Below are 16,570 nucleotides of genomic sequence, written 5' to 3'. Positions count from 1 at the left end.
GGACGGAGGCGGGCGCGGGGACGCGCTGTGGAAGAGGAGATGGAGAATCAGCGCGGGCCTCGCGGGTGCCCGCCGCCGCTCTCTCGGCGCACGGCGGTGGACAGCGTGGCCCGCCGGGGTCCCCCAGCACTTACCTGGGGGGCTCCAGCTCCGAATCCTGTGCCCCGCTCCGGATCTTCCTTCCCGCCCTGCCCCGGCGACTTTAGCGCCCCCGAATCCCGCTCGCTCCGCCAGGTTCCGCCTGCAGCATCTTCACCTCGTGGGACGCCCGGGGCCACGCCTCTACTAGCTTCTCATTGGTTGTCCTTCACGCCAGTCATATTCCAATTGGCTGAGGGGTCGCCGGCCATGCAAATCAGGACGGGCCCGCCGCCGCGCCGATTGGCCGGCGCTACCGGAGCGGAGCCTCGGGGCTTGGGCTCCGATTGGTCCCGAGGCCCTGCCAACGACGCTGACGCGGGGCGGGTTCCCGGCCCGGACGCGCGGCGCGCCGACTGCCGAGGCTCCTCCCGCTGTGGCGGTGGACCTGGCGACCCTCGGCCGGTCCTCAGCCCGCTAGGCCTGGGGCTCCGGCGGGTACCGTAAGGCCGGCGGGGCTCTGGGTCCGTCGTGGGGGCACGTCCTCGACAGCGTGAGCCTCGGCGGCCGGAGCGCGGCCGCGGCGGGCCCGTCTCCTAGGTAACGCTGCCCGCGGCGGGCGGAACCATGCCGGCTGGCGCCGCGGGGGAGGTTGGACGCGGCCTGGAGCTCAGGGGGCGGCCGAGGCGGCGGCCGGGGGCTCCCCGGGCCCGGGGTGGGGGTGCTCCGTGCGGCTCTCCGCGGGGACCCGGTGCCCGCGTCATTCGCATCCCGCCCCGGTCTTGACACTCGGTGCGGCCCGGGGTTCCCGTGGGCGTCGGGGGTCCTTGGGGCTCAGCCTGCGCCTTCTGCCCTTGACCCTGCGCCCCTCTGCTGCCGCTCGGCTTCAGAAGAGCGCGGTGCGGACGGCCTGGGCTTTGCTGAGACCCTGACATTGGCCCTCCGCACTCGGCGTCCCGCAGCCTTTCCTCGGCCAGACGCCAGTGGGGGACCCCTGCAGGGTGCCTGTGCCCCGGCTGCGTCCTCATCTCCGGCCGGGTGCCTGTTTTCTGCTGGCGCTTCCCAGAGCCGCCGCCCAGTGAAGATTGCGAGACTCTGGCTCTTGCAGGAGGCTCTGTACGCCCTGCCGGTCCTGCCTGCCTCTGACCGCCCCTGGATCCACTCCCGCCTTCCCCTCCGCTGTCCATCTCGCTGGCTTCCTGACGGGCTTAGAGCTGGCCACCTGGGCCCTTCCCGCAGCTTGAATGCTTGCTCTCCTAAGCGTGCATTCCGACTCAGAGGCCCCACCTGTGGGCGTCTCCAGGGCCTGTCTCCGTACAAGACTGCTGCGTTCTCAGACCCGCTCCTGTCTTAAGTGTTGCTATGTCTTATGATCGTGGATAGCGATCTCCGCTTCCAACCCAGTCTCCGTCCCAGCTCACTGCACGCTCCACACCTTTCTGTCTTTTTCATAGATCACACCGTGGCTTCCTAGTGTGCTAACTTACATCCTGTCTTTCTGCCTCACACCAGATACATTCCATGAGGGCAGGGAGCTTGTCTGCTATATTCAGGACGGTTTCTCCAGTACCTGGCACCTGGTACCTATGCAAAGAAGATTGCTTGAGTGAGGGAATTCTAGGCAGCGCTTGATTAGATCTCCACTTACTCCCAAAAAAGCTTCCCAAAGCTTTTCCCAGATCTTGTTCACTGCTTGGAAGGAAGCTTCCCCCTGCTTGCACAGCTTCTCGGCTCCTGCCCCCCTCTTTCTCTAGGGAACCACCGTTGGCGAGATTTCATCCTGGCTTACCTCTTCAGTGCTGGAGTTCCCTGTTCTCTGACCCCCGCCCGAGGAGACTGAATTCGGCTTGTCTCCTATGTGCTGCTCACACTCGCTCTCTTGTCTTTCCCCCACTGGAAAGACCTGGTATTTGGCAATCTCCATCATTGTGTGCACTGGAACACAAGGGGTGTGCAGAGCAGAGCCCTCTGGGAGACTTCATAGTCCCCTTATCCTGTAGATGAGACACAGATGCAGGGAGGGCAAGAGACTCCCCTGAAGTCTGAGGACAGCGGAGGTTAGCCGGGGCTCCTCAGCCTGTGTCTTACCATAGGCTCCGGGGCCTCTCCTGGCTTTGATTGTAACGGCTTTGGGGCTGGTCATGACCAGCTGTGTGACTTTGGCCTGGCCGTTTAACCCGAGTCTCACTGTCCTTGTCTGTGATACTTACCTACACAGTTGTTGGAATAATACACATGAAAAGGTCTGTGACTGCCCGGCTCACAGTAGGCACTCGGTGAAACCTGGTGCATTTTCTTGTGTTGTTTCTCCGCTGGAGAGCCCTTTTTGTGGGCTCAAAGCAGGGAGCCCTCCCTGTTTTCTCTTTATTGTTCATCTAGCCCCAAAGGTCCTGTCTTCCCTCCATAGCATTCTTAAGTTCTCCACAGTGTAATTTAATTATTTACTTAATCGTTAAAAAGATTTTCGCTGAGGACCCAGCCCTGACCTCACTGAGCTCAGTCTTGCAGGACAAGAGAAACATGGAGACTGAGGAAGCATGGTGACTTTCTGTGACAGGATCCCTTGTGGGGGAGCAACCGGTGGGGGGTGCGGGTGCTCACCCTGAGGAAGGGGGCATTTGATCTGACTCCTAGAGGATGAGTGGGAATTTTCTGGGGTGGGGGTCGCGTGTGTGCTGAGGGGAACCGAGAGGGCATGGTGTCTGGGAAGAATTGTAGCTGGGGCAGAGTGGGGGCAGAGTGGCTGTAGAGAGGAAGGAGGGTCCGGTGGCAGTCAGGTGGGGGTTGGGGGGAAGGGAAGGGAAGGGCAGAGCTCTGTGCCCATCCGTGGGAACCCCCAGAGCCTGTGTCTCAGGTGCCCTCTCCCTCCATCGCCCACTCGGACTGTTGCTGCCTGCCTCTGTGTGCCCGGCTCACTGTTTTTCGGTTGGGTGGCTGTCCCTTTCAGAAGGGATGCCTTTCTTCCCAGTGCCTCCTGCTGGTACAGACTGGGGCAGTCCCATGCACGTGTTTGCTCTGCTCGGTGGACTAGAACGGAAGTGTTCTTGGGCATCTGCCGGCCAAGTGTGGTAGCCAGGGGGAGGGAAGGAGGTGCTGGGTCAGGAATCTGGGGCAAGTGAGCAAAGCCTGCAAAGAAAGCGCCGTCCTCGCGCTGGGAAAACACTGCGGGCAGCATGCAGGGGCCCCTTCCAAGGGTGACACTGCCCCCGTGCTCCTGAGGCACAAAGGACCTCCTACACGGGAAGTTTCAGTCCTTTTTTTTTTTTTTTTAAAGATTTTATTTATTTGAGAGAGTGTGTGAGTGAGAGAGCACAAGCAGGGGGAGCAGCAGAGGGAGAGGGAGAAGCAGGCTCCCCACTGAGCAGGGAGATGTGGGGCTCGGCCTCAGGACCTGGAGATCGTGACCTGAGCGGAAGGCAGATGCTTAACTGACTGAGCCACCCAGGCGCCCCAGGAAGTTTCAGTCCTTAATGGCCTCACTTTGTATGAATTAATGTCCCCGTTTTATAATGAAGGTCAACAGGAAAACAACATTTCTCTTAAAAAAATGCTTGGGAGTCAACTTTATTGAAACTTCAATTTGATTTTATGAAAATTTATTGAGTTCTGATGGTGAGACAGTACCAAGGACACAGGAACATAGATCCCCTTATGCAAGTGGTTGGCCAGTGGGCAGGTCCGTACAGGGCAGGTGGCAAGTGCTGTGACCACGGGAAGCTCAGGGGCCAGGTGGGCCCAGCAGCTGGCCCCCCCGAGCCTCCAAAATGCTCTGCTGGGCAGGCGGCCCTCCTGCTGGCTGTCAGGCCTCTGCTGCTTACAAGTGGTAGACAGCTGTGTGAGTGTCCTGTGGCTTTTGTAACAATACCACAACCTGGGTGGCTCAAGACAACACAGATTTATCCTCTTTCAGTTCTGGAGGTCGGAAGTCCAAAATCAGTATCACTGGGCTAAAGTCAAGGTGTGGGAGGGCTGTATTCCTCCTGGAGGCTCCAGGGGAGAATCTGTTTCCTTGCCTTTTCTAGCTGGTCCTTGGCTTGTGGCCCCTCCCTCCTTCACTTCTCTGTCTGCTTTGTGGTCACCTGACCTTTTCTCTGACCTTCCTGCCTCCCTCTTCTAAGGACCCTTGTGACTGCCTCAGGCCCATCTAAGTAATTCAGGGTACTTTCCCCCACCTTCACTTAATCATACTCCCAGAGTCCCTTTGCTATGTGAGGTCACACATTCACAGGTTCTGGGGATTAGGACAGAGACATTTGGGGGCCATTATTTAGCCACCATGGAAAGCCTCCAAGGGCTTTTCTTGGCTCCTGCAACTCAGTTCCAATGGGAGTAGGGGCTGCCTTCCATCAGGCTGTCTCCACCTAGAGGTCTGGGTTCTGGTGGCAGGACTCCCCACCAATCTCCACCAGTCTCCCTGGCGCTGGCTTTGACCTCAGGCTCTCCCTGGAGTGGCAGGGTAGCCCATGGGGCTTCAGGCTGGCCTGCGTAGCAGCTGCCCTCCGAGCAGAGACGGCCTCTCCAGGAGGAACTGTGGCTGGAGTCCTGGGGAAGATGATTGGCACAGTGTGGGTCACATGTTCGTCTTTGAGCCCATCACTAAAGTGCCCGGCCCTAAATTGTGGGCAGCACGTGGGATTGTGGGGGGGTCATTGCTTAAAAAAAGGGATATTGCGCAGAGAAAAGTGACTCAGAACAAAAAACGCAACGCGTGTGTGCCTCAGTGCTCACGTGGGGACAGTCCAGATCTGGATGCTGCAGCGAAGGCCTGCCTGCAGGGGCTGTGGGGTGGGGGGCACTCCAGTGGGGGCAGGGCTTTGTGCCTAGGCCTGCTGGGTGTGGGGGAGCTTTCCAGGCCAATCATGCCCACGCTCTAGAGGCTCCCTCCACTCCCCACACGCCTGCAAGGGTGGAGGGTGGCCTGGCTACGCAAAGCCCTCATCTTTTGGGTCCTGGTAGAATAGGCTTTCTCAGACTTTGTGGCCTCGTACCCCTTTACACTTTAAAAAATTGTTGAGGACTCCAAAGACCTTTTGTTTAATTATATCTACTAGCGTTTATTGGAAATGAAATCTGAGAAATGTTAATGTTATTGCTTATGTAGAGATAACAATAGACCTGTTACATGTTAGCATAAAATGTATTTTTTTATGAAAACCATTTGTTTCCTAGAACAAAAAAATTTCCAGGAAGAGGGGTGGTTTTGCATTTTTGTAAGTTTTTGTAGCGTCTGGCATAGTAGACAGCTGGGTCTCATATAGGTTTCTGGGTTTTTTTTTTATGATTTATTTATTTATTTAGAGAGATCGCTAGCATGGGGGGAGGGGCAGAGAGGTGGAGAGAGAGAACCTCAAGCAGACTACCCACTGAGTGTGGAGCCTGACTTGGGGCTCTATTCCATGACCCTAAGATCATGACCTGAGCCAAAACCAAGAGTCGAAGGCTTAACCGGCTGAGCTACCCAGGCACCCCTAGGCTTCTGTTTCTAGCCTGTTGAGAAAGTTGTTTTAGTTGAAGTATTTGAAAGAAACTTGGCCTCACCCAGAGAAGGGAGGAGTGTCCTAGGTAATTGTGGACGTTCTCCTCTGGTACTTCACCCAAACTCCACAATGGTGGTTTCCTAAAGGTTTGTGCAGTGTGGAGTTGGGCACCCTGCCTGTGAACTTTGCACGCTCTAGTACATTAAAGTCCTTCGGTCGGTCCTGCACTTGGGATGGATCTTTCACTCACGCAGAGTTTTATATCGTGATGCATTGCTCACCTGGAAAATACTGCTTCTAAGGTATGCTGATCTTCCAAATAGTGCACATTTAATCCTACAATTTCAAAAGATGACTTCTGTCGCCGTCCCCATCCATCTCGTCAGGACCGTCTTTAAGGAGGAAGCTGTCAGATTCACAGTGGAAGATACAGATTCTCCCAATTCTAATTTTTGCCTGCAAGCCCAACTCTTATTACCAGTTTTCCTTGAAGTGACAGACTCGTTTAGTTCACATTTGGGAGACTGCGAAGTGCCCGAGTTTGAATAAGCACGGTCCCTCTCTCAGTGGCTCTTTTAGTGAAGATGGTATTGCCAGACGACAGGAGCAGTGGGTCCGTGCTGTGTATTTCCCTTCTCATCACAGAGTGTTAAAAGTGTCTGTACTCAAGGGTCAGGATGTAATAAAATTCTTAGTTTTCACAGCGTCACCGAGGACATTCCTAAGTGAAGCTGCCCTGCCTTTTGGTATGAGTGAAGAACGCACCACAGCCCGAGGGTTTGGTGCGCCTGCCTTGGGGCTCACGGAGGCCGCTGCGCCCACACTTGCCTTTGCTTTACCAGCGCAATGTCCACACAGTGAAAAAGGCAAACAGCGTCTGACTGTTATGGAACTAGCTTTGACCTTGTGGAGCCCTTGACCACCCCAGGGAACTGCGGGGTCTGGGGACCCCATTTAAAGAACCACCGTCTTGGGAGACGAAATCCACTGCCCTATCTTGTGTGTCATTTTAGTGTACAGAATTCAGCCTCTTATCAAAGCCAAGAGCTTAAGATTCTGTGTCAGCTGAAAAGTGGCTAGAGAATAGAGAAGGTTCAGATCTCTGTCTGGCTAGAAGGCGGATCACATCCTTAGTGAGCCAGGTCACCCAGAAGCCCATAACGCTCAAAATCTATCCCAGACTGGCTTTGGCTACAAGAGACTGTCCATGTAGCTAAACCGTCCTGGGTGGCTTTAGGGTTTCCTTGAGCCAGGGCTCTAACCGTGACACCGAGACCCATTGGCCCTTGCTTTTGCTTTTGCTCTGCTTGCTTTTCCTGTGTGTCTCAAGGAAGCTGCTCCCACGGTGGCTCCTGACAACTTCATACTGATGACCTTTCTGCTCCGAGGGCTGCAGAAAAGAGTATTTCCTTCTCTCAGCAGAGCCAGCAGAAGCTGTGAGATGTGTATCTCCTTGGTTCTGATTGGGTCATGCTTCCTAGTTCCTTCTAAGATAGCCCTAGTCCCCAAGGCCTGGCACTGTTGTGTGGTGCTCAACCTGCACAGCTGTACAAAGCAGCCTTGCATGTGCGTGTCTCTGTGCCAGTTACGGAGGCCAGCACAGTCGTGCTGTTGTTGGCTCCTGAGAGCAGGGACAGAGAGGGGATCTGGAGAGAGGGGCATGTTTGCCAGGAGAAGGCGGCTCAGGTACCAGTCTGTTGCACTGGGGTTTGGAGGGAGGAATTGCAAAGTGTGGTTTTTGGGGATGGTGGTTCCTCTGGGATGCAAGGGAAGGCAGGAAACTTTCAGAATCCCTTTGAGCACTATGGCCCTTACAACTCCTTTATTTATTCGAACACAAATTGTACAGGTAATCCTAGAGGCCCAGGTGACCCTCAGACTGGCAGAATGAATGACTGGCTCAGGATTTTGGACCAGAACGTGCTGGTCCCTCCCCACGCACAGAGAGCACGCCAGCCTTCAAAGGAATCGACAGCGTTTCAGTGTGTCCTGAAGTGTCTCGATGGGCCACTCATTAAGCAGGTAAAGAAATTTGCTATTTATTGTCCTATGCATGTTGCTTCTGCTCTTAGCTGAGGGGATATTGATTTTCACTTATTTATTTAAGTCTTACCACTGTGCCCATTACCTTGGGCCTTGGCAGTGTTTGGAGGCAAAGTGGCTCATCAGCAAAGAGAATACACGATTCAGCGACTTGGTCAGCACTTCTGACACTGGGTAAAGGTTTCTTTCTGCCCACAATAGAGCCATTTTAAAACCCAGGTAATCTGATTTCTTGTGTTATTTCTGAGCCAGGTTGTTTGCAGGAGGTGGGCCTGTGCACGACCCAAGACAGCCTGCTTGCAGCCTGGCGGTTAGAACTGCAGGGGCAGAGCTCTGGGTATCGTGGCAGAAGCCATGTGCCTGGATGTACCACAGCCTTCTGCACACTCAGGCCCTTGCTCTGTGGCTCTGCACCCGTCTGTGTCCTTCAGGGGCAGGGAAACTGCTGGAGAAGCTGGTGCTTCTGCGCTGCCCACCGAGCACCCACGTAATCGGATGGTTCTAGTGAGACCCAGGGGGGTGCATGAGAAGGATCCAGACCTGCCATTGGGAACATGTGACTTTTTGTAGGGTTTGGCTTGGCAAGGCTATGTCCTCTGCAGATGGTAGCGCGGTTCTCCGTGTGTTCACAGTTGTTGGGGTACTGAAGCTGTAAGAGGTCACTTCTGGGAAGCCACTCATGCCCAACAGCGTTCACTTCCAAGCCCTCTGCTTCAGTGCCTGCCGTGCGTTGGCGCTGTTAGCCCCGTGGTGGCTGCCGGTCTTCCAGCTCTTACTGCCCAACACTTTCCCATTCAGTCTGCTGCCTCCTCGCAGCAGCCCTTGGAAGCGGGGGGCCTCGTGACTGCGTCTCACAGAAGAGGGGACAGTCTGGGAGAAGGGGCGTGGGGTGCACTGCTCTAGGCGGCCACTGGGCTCCAGCCCGGGCAGACAACGCTGGCAGCCTCCGCCTTATAGGAGCTCACAGCTTAGCGGACAGCACCGTCGTCTCTCCTAGGAATTTTAGGAAGGAAATTTTATTTATTGTTCCATTTTATTTCATTTGTTTATTTGTATTTATTTGTTTTTTTTTTTTTAAAGATTTTATTTATTTATTTGAGAGAGAAAGAATGAGACAGAGAGAGCATGAGAGGGGGGAGGGTCAGAGGGAGAAGCAGACGCCCGCCGAGCGGGGAGTCCGATGCGGGACTTGATCCTAGGACTCCAGGATCATGACCTGAGCTGAAGGCAGTCGCTTAACCAACTGAGCCACCCAGGCGCCCATGTATTTATTTGTTTTTGGAAAGGTAATTATCATTGTTCAAAATTCACTAGGGTACGTGAGGAAAGTGTATCATTCCACGGAGTCCCTAAGGCACCAGCGTCCCACGCTAGACACAGCCAATGTGACCTGTTGTTTTGTATAACTTTCCAGAAACTCTAAGCAAATACAGCAGATGAATATACCTGTATTATTTTGCTTAAAAAAAAAATTCATAGCAGTATGTCTTATAGATTGTTCATGTCATTACGTGAAGAATTTCATTCTCTCCTAAGACAACATAGTATTTCTCTGTTTGGATGAACCTGCATTTATTTATCAGACCCTGGTTGATGAACACAGATTTTTTTCCAGTCACTTGCTATTATAGACACAGCTACAGCGATTCACTTCCTTTACACATATGTACACGTATGTCTGTAGAATAACTCCTACAAGTGGAATTCCCTGACTTGGAGTTATGTGTTAGACCCAGTTAGAGGTTGTTTATAAAACCCACTTTAGACAGAAAGACATGAACTGTAGTATGAAAGTAAGAGGATGGAGAAAAGATAGGCCCTGTAAACCCAGTGATAATCCTCTGTGTTGTGCTGACGTCAGACAGAGTCGATTTCACGGTGAGGAGTATTACTAGAGATAAAGGGGCGTTTTGTAATGATGATGGCAATCCAGAAGATAGGCCAGTCCTAAATGTGCACGTACCTCTGTTGAGGTCTGCAAGATCACCCCCAGGTTCAGTGATTCATTGGGGAGACTCACATGACTCAGCATATAATCAGTCTCACAGGAAAGATTTACTACAGTGAAAGGACACAGAGTGAGATCAGCTGTGGGAAAGGCATATGGGGGGAAAGTGTGGGGGAATAGGCACATGCTTCAGGGGTCCTCTGCAATTGGAGCCCACAGGACACATTCAGTTCCCCCAGCAACGAGCCATGGCGATACGTGTGAAATGTTCCCAGCCAAGGAAGCTTGTTAGACACCCAGTGGCCATGTGGTTTTGAGGACTGGGCAGGTGGCTATCCTCTGCCTAGCATGTTCCCACGCTCCATACTCCCAGCAAGAAAGCAGGTGTTCGGCATAAACCAGTTTGTATAGTTTAGGCACAGGGTGACATTGTCAGTAGGGTGATGGGAACCCTCCTGAAAGCTAAGCCCAGCCTCCAGTCAAGGGCCAGCCTCGTATACTGGCCTTTCAAAGCATAACAGTTGGGCCAGCTGTGATCGCTCTTCCATGCACAGTACCCAGTAACAGCTTCCAAACACTTGAGGCAAAATTGTGTAGAACTAAAGGGAGCTCCGTTCACATTCACCATCACATTGGAGACTCTTAACCCTCCTCTCTCAATGATTGATAGAACACATAAACCAAAAAACCCATAAGGATTTGGAAGATCTAAACACCATCCACCACCTTGACCTGATTGTCATCTCTAAAACACTATAACCAACAAATAGAATACAAGTTCTTCTCAGTACATGTAGAACATTCACAAAGACAGACTGTATGCTGGGCCATGAAAATAAGTCTCAATGGATTTAAAAGGATTGAAATTTATAAAGAGTATATATATATGTTCATTGACTCGTATGGTGTTAAATTAGAAATCAACAAGAAGATACCTAGAAAATCCTCAAATAGCAGGAAATTAACACACTACCAACTAACCCATGGGCCAAAGAAGAATTCAAAGAGAAATTAGAAAATAATTTGAACTGAGTAATGGAAGAACATACAAAATTTACGGGATGCCAGTAATTTAGTCCTTAGAGCAAAACTTACAGCAAGAGGAGAAGAAAGGTATAAAATCAATGACCTCTGTGTCCTCTGTAAGAATCTACGTGAGAAGAACAAGTTAAACCCAAAGAGAATAGAAGAAGGAAATGGTAGATTTCTGCTCATTTAGCAGAAATCAGTTAAGAAGCGGCAAATAATAGAGAAGATCAGCAAAGCTAGAATTTGGTTCTTTGAAAAGATTAATAAGATTGATAAACTCCTACAAGAATGATCATGCGAAAAGAGTGAGAAATCACCGATTGCCGATATTAGGAAGAAAAGAAGGAGCATTACTATATATCCTACAGGTGTTAAGAAGATAGTTGAGGGATATCATGAATAACGTGTGCCAACAAATTTGATAACTTAGTTGAAATGGACAAATTTCTTGAAAAGCACAACTTACCCAAAGTGACATTAATAGAAATGGAAAATAGAAAAAGTCCTGTGTTCATTAAAGAAATGGAACTCATAATTTAACAGCTTCCTACAAAGAAACTCCAGAGTTAGGTGACTTCATTGTTGGGTTTTATAAAGTATCAAAGGAAGAAATAATATGAATTTTAGATAAACTCTTTTAGAAAACAGAGGAGGAGAGAATGCTTCCCAGCTGTTTTTTTTTTTTTTTTTTGAGGCTGCCATAACCGATAACTAGATCAGGCAAGGACATCACAAGAAAATTACATACTGACATCCCTCATGAATGTTAACACAAAAATCCTTAAAATATTAGGACATCAGATCTAGTGATAGACATAAAGTATCAGGTGGGGTTTAACACAGTAATCCAAACTTTTATAGGTTTTATAGCTGACTCTTGAACAACGTGGAGGTTAGTGGCACTGACCCCCCTCACGGTCAAAAATCCACATGTAACTTTTGACTTCCCCCAAACTTAACAAATAATAGCCTACTGTTGACCAGAAGCCTTCTCGAGAATGTAAACAGTTGATTTGCACGTATTTTGTATGCTATACGTATCATACACTGTGTTCTTACAATAGAGTCAGCTAGAGGAAGGAAAATTCTATTAAAATCGTGAGGAAGAGAAAACACATCTACAGTCTGGTACTGTGTTCGTCAAAACCAAACCAAACCACATATAAGTGGACCTTTGCAGTTCAAACTGTGGTGTTCAAGGGTCAGCTGTACATACAAGAATCAGTGAATAGATAGCATTTAAAAGAAGACCAAGTAGGAAGAAAAAAAAAAAGACCAAATAGGGAAAAAAAAAAAGACCAAGTAAGAAATGTGAAAAAGTGTAGTCTTAGAAAGTTTGTATGATGTTACTTATTTTGAGAATTGACAGCTCTAGATGATTGCAAGCTTCCCTCTGAAAGGAATTGCTAAAAATATTACATGATTTGAACGCAGGACACTTTCTTAATAATTTTTGTATATCTTTTTGGCCATCCCATTTACCTATTTCATCGAGTTTAATTTTTACCATGAACATTGATTACACTTCTTTGCTTTGAGACGGCTATTCCAGTTCAGTTTGATGTTTCCTGGGCACCATTGTATGTTGGAGCTGTGTGGGGGGCACGGATGACTGTCCCATACTCTGTCTTCATGAAGCGGCAGAGACCATTTAGAAACTTACCTGAATAGAAATGGGTACAAAGTAGCATCAAGGTGGAGGAGTGGTTAGGGTCTGGAGCTCTGGGAAGAAGTCTAGGTCAGTAAGAAAGGTTTGGGACTTAGCAGGTCCTGGCTGGTGCTTATCTCTCTGAGAGCATAGTGGGAAGCAGGAACAGGACGAGGAGCAGGGAGGAGGAATAGGGATGAGGAGGAGGATAAAGAGGCTGATGGAGGCACCCTGGGCAGGACCAGCTGCAAGGGGAGGCCTAGGACCAGGCCCCTGGGGGGTGAGTGCCCCGAGAACCTCCATGGGTGAAGTCTAGCTCCAGGCCCTAAGGATGGAGCAGGGAAGAGAATATTCTGGGCTCTTGTCCTCCCAGAGCTCACACTCGTCTGGGGCTGGCAGGGAACTGGATGAACGCTGGGGAAATAGAAAGTAGGGTCAGAGGACAGGCATGGTCAGGGAAGTCAGGGGAGTGAGCCACAGGCGGGGGAGGTTCCTGAGAAGAGGCAGACTGGAGGGGTGTGGGTGGAGAGGCAGCCTGTGTGCGAGGCCCTGTGAGTCGAGGGGCTCCCATAACTGTGATTGAAACTGGGTTTGGAGGCCTCCAGACCCGTCGGCTGTCTTCCCTGCCTCCATACCCGACACCACCTCGCTCCCAGCAGCCCTGGACAGAAAACATGCCATCATCCTTCGCTAGGGACATGGGACTCCCAGCACAGGGCAAGGCCTGGGCACCGCGAAGTGGCCGGCCACCCCATCCGTCCTGCTTTGGTCCCTCACTTCCCACACCCAGCCCATCAGCCGCACCACCCCGCCACCTCCGTGGGCTAGCTGGAGGGGATGTAACGGACAGAACAGTGTGAGCTGTGTGAAGTGCCCAAGCCGGGGACTTGTGAGAGGCCCCTGCTGAGTTATGTGGCACATGGGCCCCTTCCTCTTCCCCTCAGAGTTGCTGCAGTTACACAGGCGGGTGTGGGATTTTGTTTGTATTTAGGGCCGGCGAGGGCAACATGGAGAAGACAGTTTGTTACCGGGCCCAAGAGGTGGGGGTATGCCAGGCCACACAGGGCCTCGTGGGGTGGCACCGGGGTCTCTTGGGAGGTGGAACATGGGAGACCGTGGCCAAGAGCTGTCACTGTGGTTTTCGTGGGAAGGAACGTGTAAGGCAGGCTGACCAGGTTTAGGATTGGCCGGTGTAAATAATCTTGGTGGCCTCTGAGAGAGCCAGATAGAGGGGCAGGTGGGAGTCTGGACTCTGGATTGGTTGGTTTACACATCATAGATGTTCTGGGAGGCAGGTCATTTTGTCTGTCTAGGAATTAGCTGGCCCCAGGAGGGGCAGTCTTATGCTCATGTTTGTGCCTTGGGACTTCACTGCTCTGATTGGCCTGGAGAGGGCCAAGCACTCTGATGCATAATCCTACCAAGACCAGTGGCCGTGGGAGAGAGGCAGTTCCCCCAAGGGATCTTGACACCTAAAGATGGATGCTAAGTGGGCTAGGTCTCCCAGGCTGGTCGGTCGGCACAGGGGATGGCTCCCGATGTCGAGCAGGCTTCAGGACCGGTACCCTCTGTCTCCTAGGGCAGGCTGGAGGTGCTTTCGGAGGTGGGCTGCCATCTGCGTGTGTCTCTCTTTGATGTCACCTACCGGCACTTTTTCGGGAGGACGTGGAAGACTGCGGTGAGGCCGGCGGAGCAGCTCTCCAGGCAGCCGTCCAGGATCGTCTTCGATGAGGTGGGCCATGGTGGCGGGGGCGGGGGCTGCTCTGTGGCCCAGAGCAGAGGTGCAGGGGATATGACCTGCGGTCACGACCCGTGCGTCTCAGACCCGGGGAATGCCACAGAGCAGCAGAGGGGCCGTTGCAAAGCTTGTCCAGCACTGGGGCACTTTGTCTCCAGAGAAAACCTGCGTTGAAGCCCAACGTCCCGGACAGACGAGAGCACGTGGCTCTCGAAACCGTAGGGCAGGAGCACCTGGGGGTCTTCTCGCCTTCAAGGAACCTTGAGGTTCTTGGAACGAAGTTAGGAAATTATCGATCTCATCTGGCTCCCCCGTTTCCCCTCACCTTCCTTGTCCCCCTTCTTTCATTTTAGCTTCTTTCTTTGTCTTAAAGATGAACAATTGAAACTTAGAAGCAAGGTGACTTGTCCAGGTAGCAGGTGGCAGAGCCTGGACTCGAACCCTGGCCTCCGTTTCCACCCTGGGTGGTTGCATCGGTATTGCTTCCTAACGCGGTTTGGCCCACTTGGTTGTGTCTGGCCGCATGCAGGTGGGCGTTTTCTGTCTTGGTTCAGCTGCACCAAATACAAGCTCTGTTCAGCCCTGCAGCTGGGTGCCAGGGGGTGGTGGTGGGCCGCCTGGGCGTGGTACTTGCAGTGCAGGACGGGGTGGGGGCGGGACACGCCAAGGCAGGTGACAGAGTCATTTCAAGTTGTGGTAAGCTTTGGAAGGAGACCAGTGCGCTCTGTCCCCGGGGGAGAAGGGGGACCTGCCACGGGAATGTGAAGAATGAGGGTCTCCCCTCGCAGCGAGCACTGAAGCCGAACCTGGGAAGAGCTGTGAGCGGAGGCACTGTGGACTTGCACGCGCACAGGCTGGGCTTCCGAGCGCGGCGGGTCTGCTTGATTGACGGTCACAGGTCTGGAGAGGGCCGAGGCCCCGTTGACTTGGTCTTTCTCGTGTGTAGAGTAGGGCTGGAGGGACAGGTCGTGCTGTGAATAATGGAGGTGTCACTGCATGAGCCAGAGCCCAGCGTGGCCCTTTTCTGCTGGGGACTGTCCCGGCCCAGTCACGAAATGGCCGGGGGCCGTGGAGCCCATGCTGCTCTTTGCACTTGGCTGCCACCTGGAGCTAAGACTGTGGTCGGGTGTGGAGTGATTCTGCTGGGAGCCCGGCCTTCACGGGTAGTGGAGGGTGCGCCTGCCCCCAGAGGCCAGGAAGGTCCGATGGAGCCTGCCTAAAACACGCGTCCTGGGGACAGAAGGTGCGTCTTGTGTTAAGGTTGTCTCACAGCACATGCCAATGCCCCTGGGAGGCCTCGGGCCGGCCACGCCGTCGACTCCTCACAGGGCTCCGTGAGCACAGGTGATGCGTGGCCGTCGCACCCCTGATGCGGCAGGACGAGGCTCGCCAGGAGCGGCGAGGCCCTGGCGTGGCTGGTCACCTGGCCCGGGCTCAGCCTCTGCTGCCCTGGGGGGCGGCCTTCAAGGGCTGGGCTTCGGGCTTCTCTTTGCCATGTGTGCAGTCAGGCCCAGGGACGCCTGGTATGTGACAGTTTCTACAGTGAGTGCTGAAATCCCCTAGTGGGGAGTCAGCCGTGGGCTGGCGTTGGCTCACAGCACATCTACGTGATTCCATCGCTCCACCTTCCTCCAGAGTCGGTATTATAGGTCCCTCCCTGAAGAGTGATCAGCAGGTCAGGAGGCCAGGAGTGCCCGGAGCTCCGTGGCCTGCGCCTGACCAGCGTCTGCTCTGGGACCCTGCACGCTCCGATTGGAAGAGTCTCGAGAGTCGAGGGATGGAGGCGTGCACTAAAATTGGCACCGAGTGCTTTGCAGTTTTGGTTTTGGAATGAGTCCCTCTTCCGTGTCCTCCCCTCAGTCCACCTTTCCGTGGCCCGCGGTGAGTGGTGGGATGTCCCACAGGCCGTGCTCTGCCCGGAGTGGCTCGGCTCTGGTGACCCTGCGGAACTGGCCTGCTCCTCCTGGACTTGTCCAGGCGTAACGTTCCTACCTCCCGAGGCCTCCGCTCTACGCCGGTTGTGGGACTGGGACACTTCAGATGTCAGCTGGTCCTGAGCCCTCCTGGCTCACAGCTCAGGGCCACGTCGCGAGTCGGGGGAGCCGAGCGCCACTCCTGCTCAGCCTCGGCTGCCCTCGCACTTCGTCTTCTCCTGAGCTGGGCATGGCGACAGGGGATGGCGGGTTAGTGAGGCCCACAGTGTTTAACGTTTCTGGAAGATTCTGCACCCTTCAGCCTTGGAGTTGCTGGAGCGGAGCCTGCAGCAGGGCCAGTGGGTGGAACCGAGTGACGGGCTTGCTCGGGAAGCTGCTGGGGTCCGGCTGCTATGCCCAAGGCGGACAGCAGAGGCCAGTGGCACCCCAGGAATGCGCTCCAGCCGGCGGCCGCGCCCTTCAGCAGCGTCCTCCAGGCCCAGCACTTCCTCTCATTTCCTCGATGCTCCCAATACAGGGAAATAGGTGTCTTTGCAGCTTAGTTAATGAAAGAGCATCCCGTGTGTGGCATGTGCATATGTCCGTGTGTCCGTGCACACAGGCCGTTGGAACGCAGAGCGTTCCCGTGGCGGCCCTGACACACGGGAGGGACATAAGTACACTGTGCCCTGGTTT

General features: G+C 53.3%; 2 protein-coding genes across 3 annotated transcripts in view; one reads left to right on the top strand and one right to left on the bottom strand.

Annotated features, from left to right (window-relative positions):
- KCNAB2 (potassium voltage-gated channel subfamily A regulatory beta subunit 2) overlaps window positions 1–272 on the bottom strand; it is an 81,542-nt gene extending 81,270 nt beyond the window's left edge. Inside the window, exon 1 of the mRNA XM_044913858.1 lies at window positions 135–272. The gene's annotated coding sequence lies outside the window, so the exon portion shown is untranslated. The remainder of the gene's footprint in view (window positions 1–134) is intronic.
- Window positions 273–1,588: 1,316 nt separating this feature from the next.
- NPHP4 (nephrocystin 4) overlaps window positions 1,589–16,570 on the top strand; it is a 113,532-nt gene continuing 98,550 nt past the window's right edge. Inside the window, exons 1-3 of one of the 2 annotated variants that reach the window (XM_044913854.1) lie at window positions 1,589–1,658; window positions 7,405–7,577; window positions 13,803–13,955. In XM_044913854.1, the coding sequence (XP_044769789.1) occupies window positions 7,443–7,577; window positions 13,803–13,955 (288 nt within the window). In that variant the 5' untranslated portion in view covers window positions 1,589–1,658; window positions 7,405–7,442. Of the gene's footprint in view, window positions 1,659–7,404; window positions 7,578–13,802; window positions 13,956–16,570 lie in introns of those variants that run through there. The other variant, XM_044913855.1, reaches the window with a different exon arrangement.

Source organism: Neomonachus schauinslandi, chromosome 4 (assembly GCF_002201575.2).
Source record: "Neomonachus schauinslandi chromosome 4, ASM220157v2, whole genome shotgun sequence".
Classification (NCBI taxonomy): Eukaryota; Metazoa; Chordata; class Mammalia; order Carnivora; family Phocidae; genus Neomonachus; species Neomonachus schauinslandi.
The sequence above is the reverse complement of the archived record's forward strand: the minus strand, read 5'-3'. Positions and strand labels throughout refer to the sequence as shown.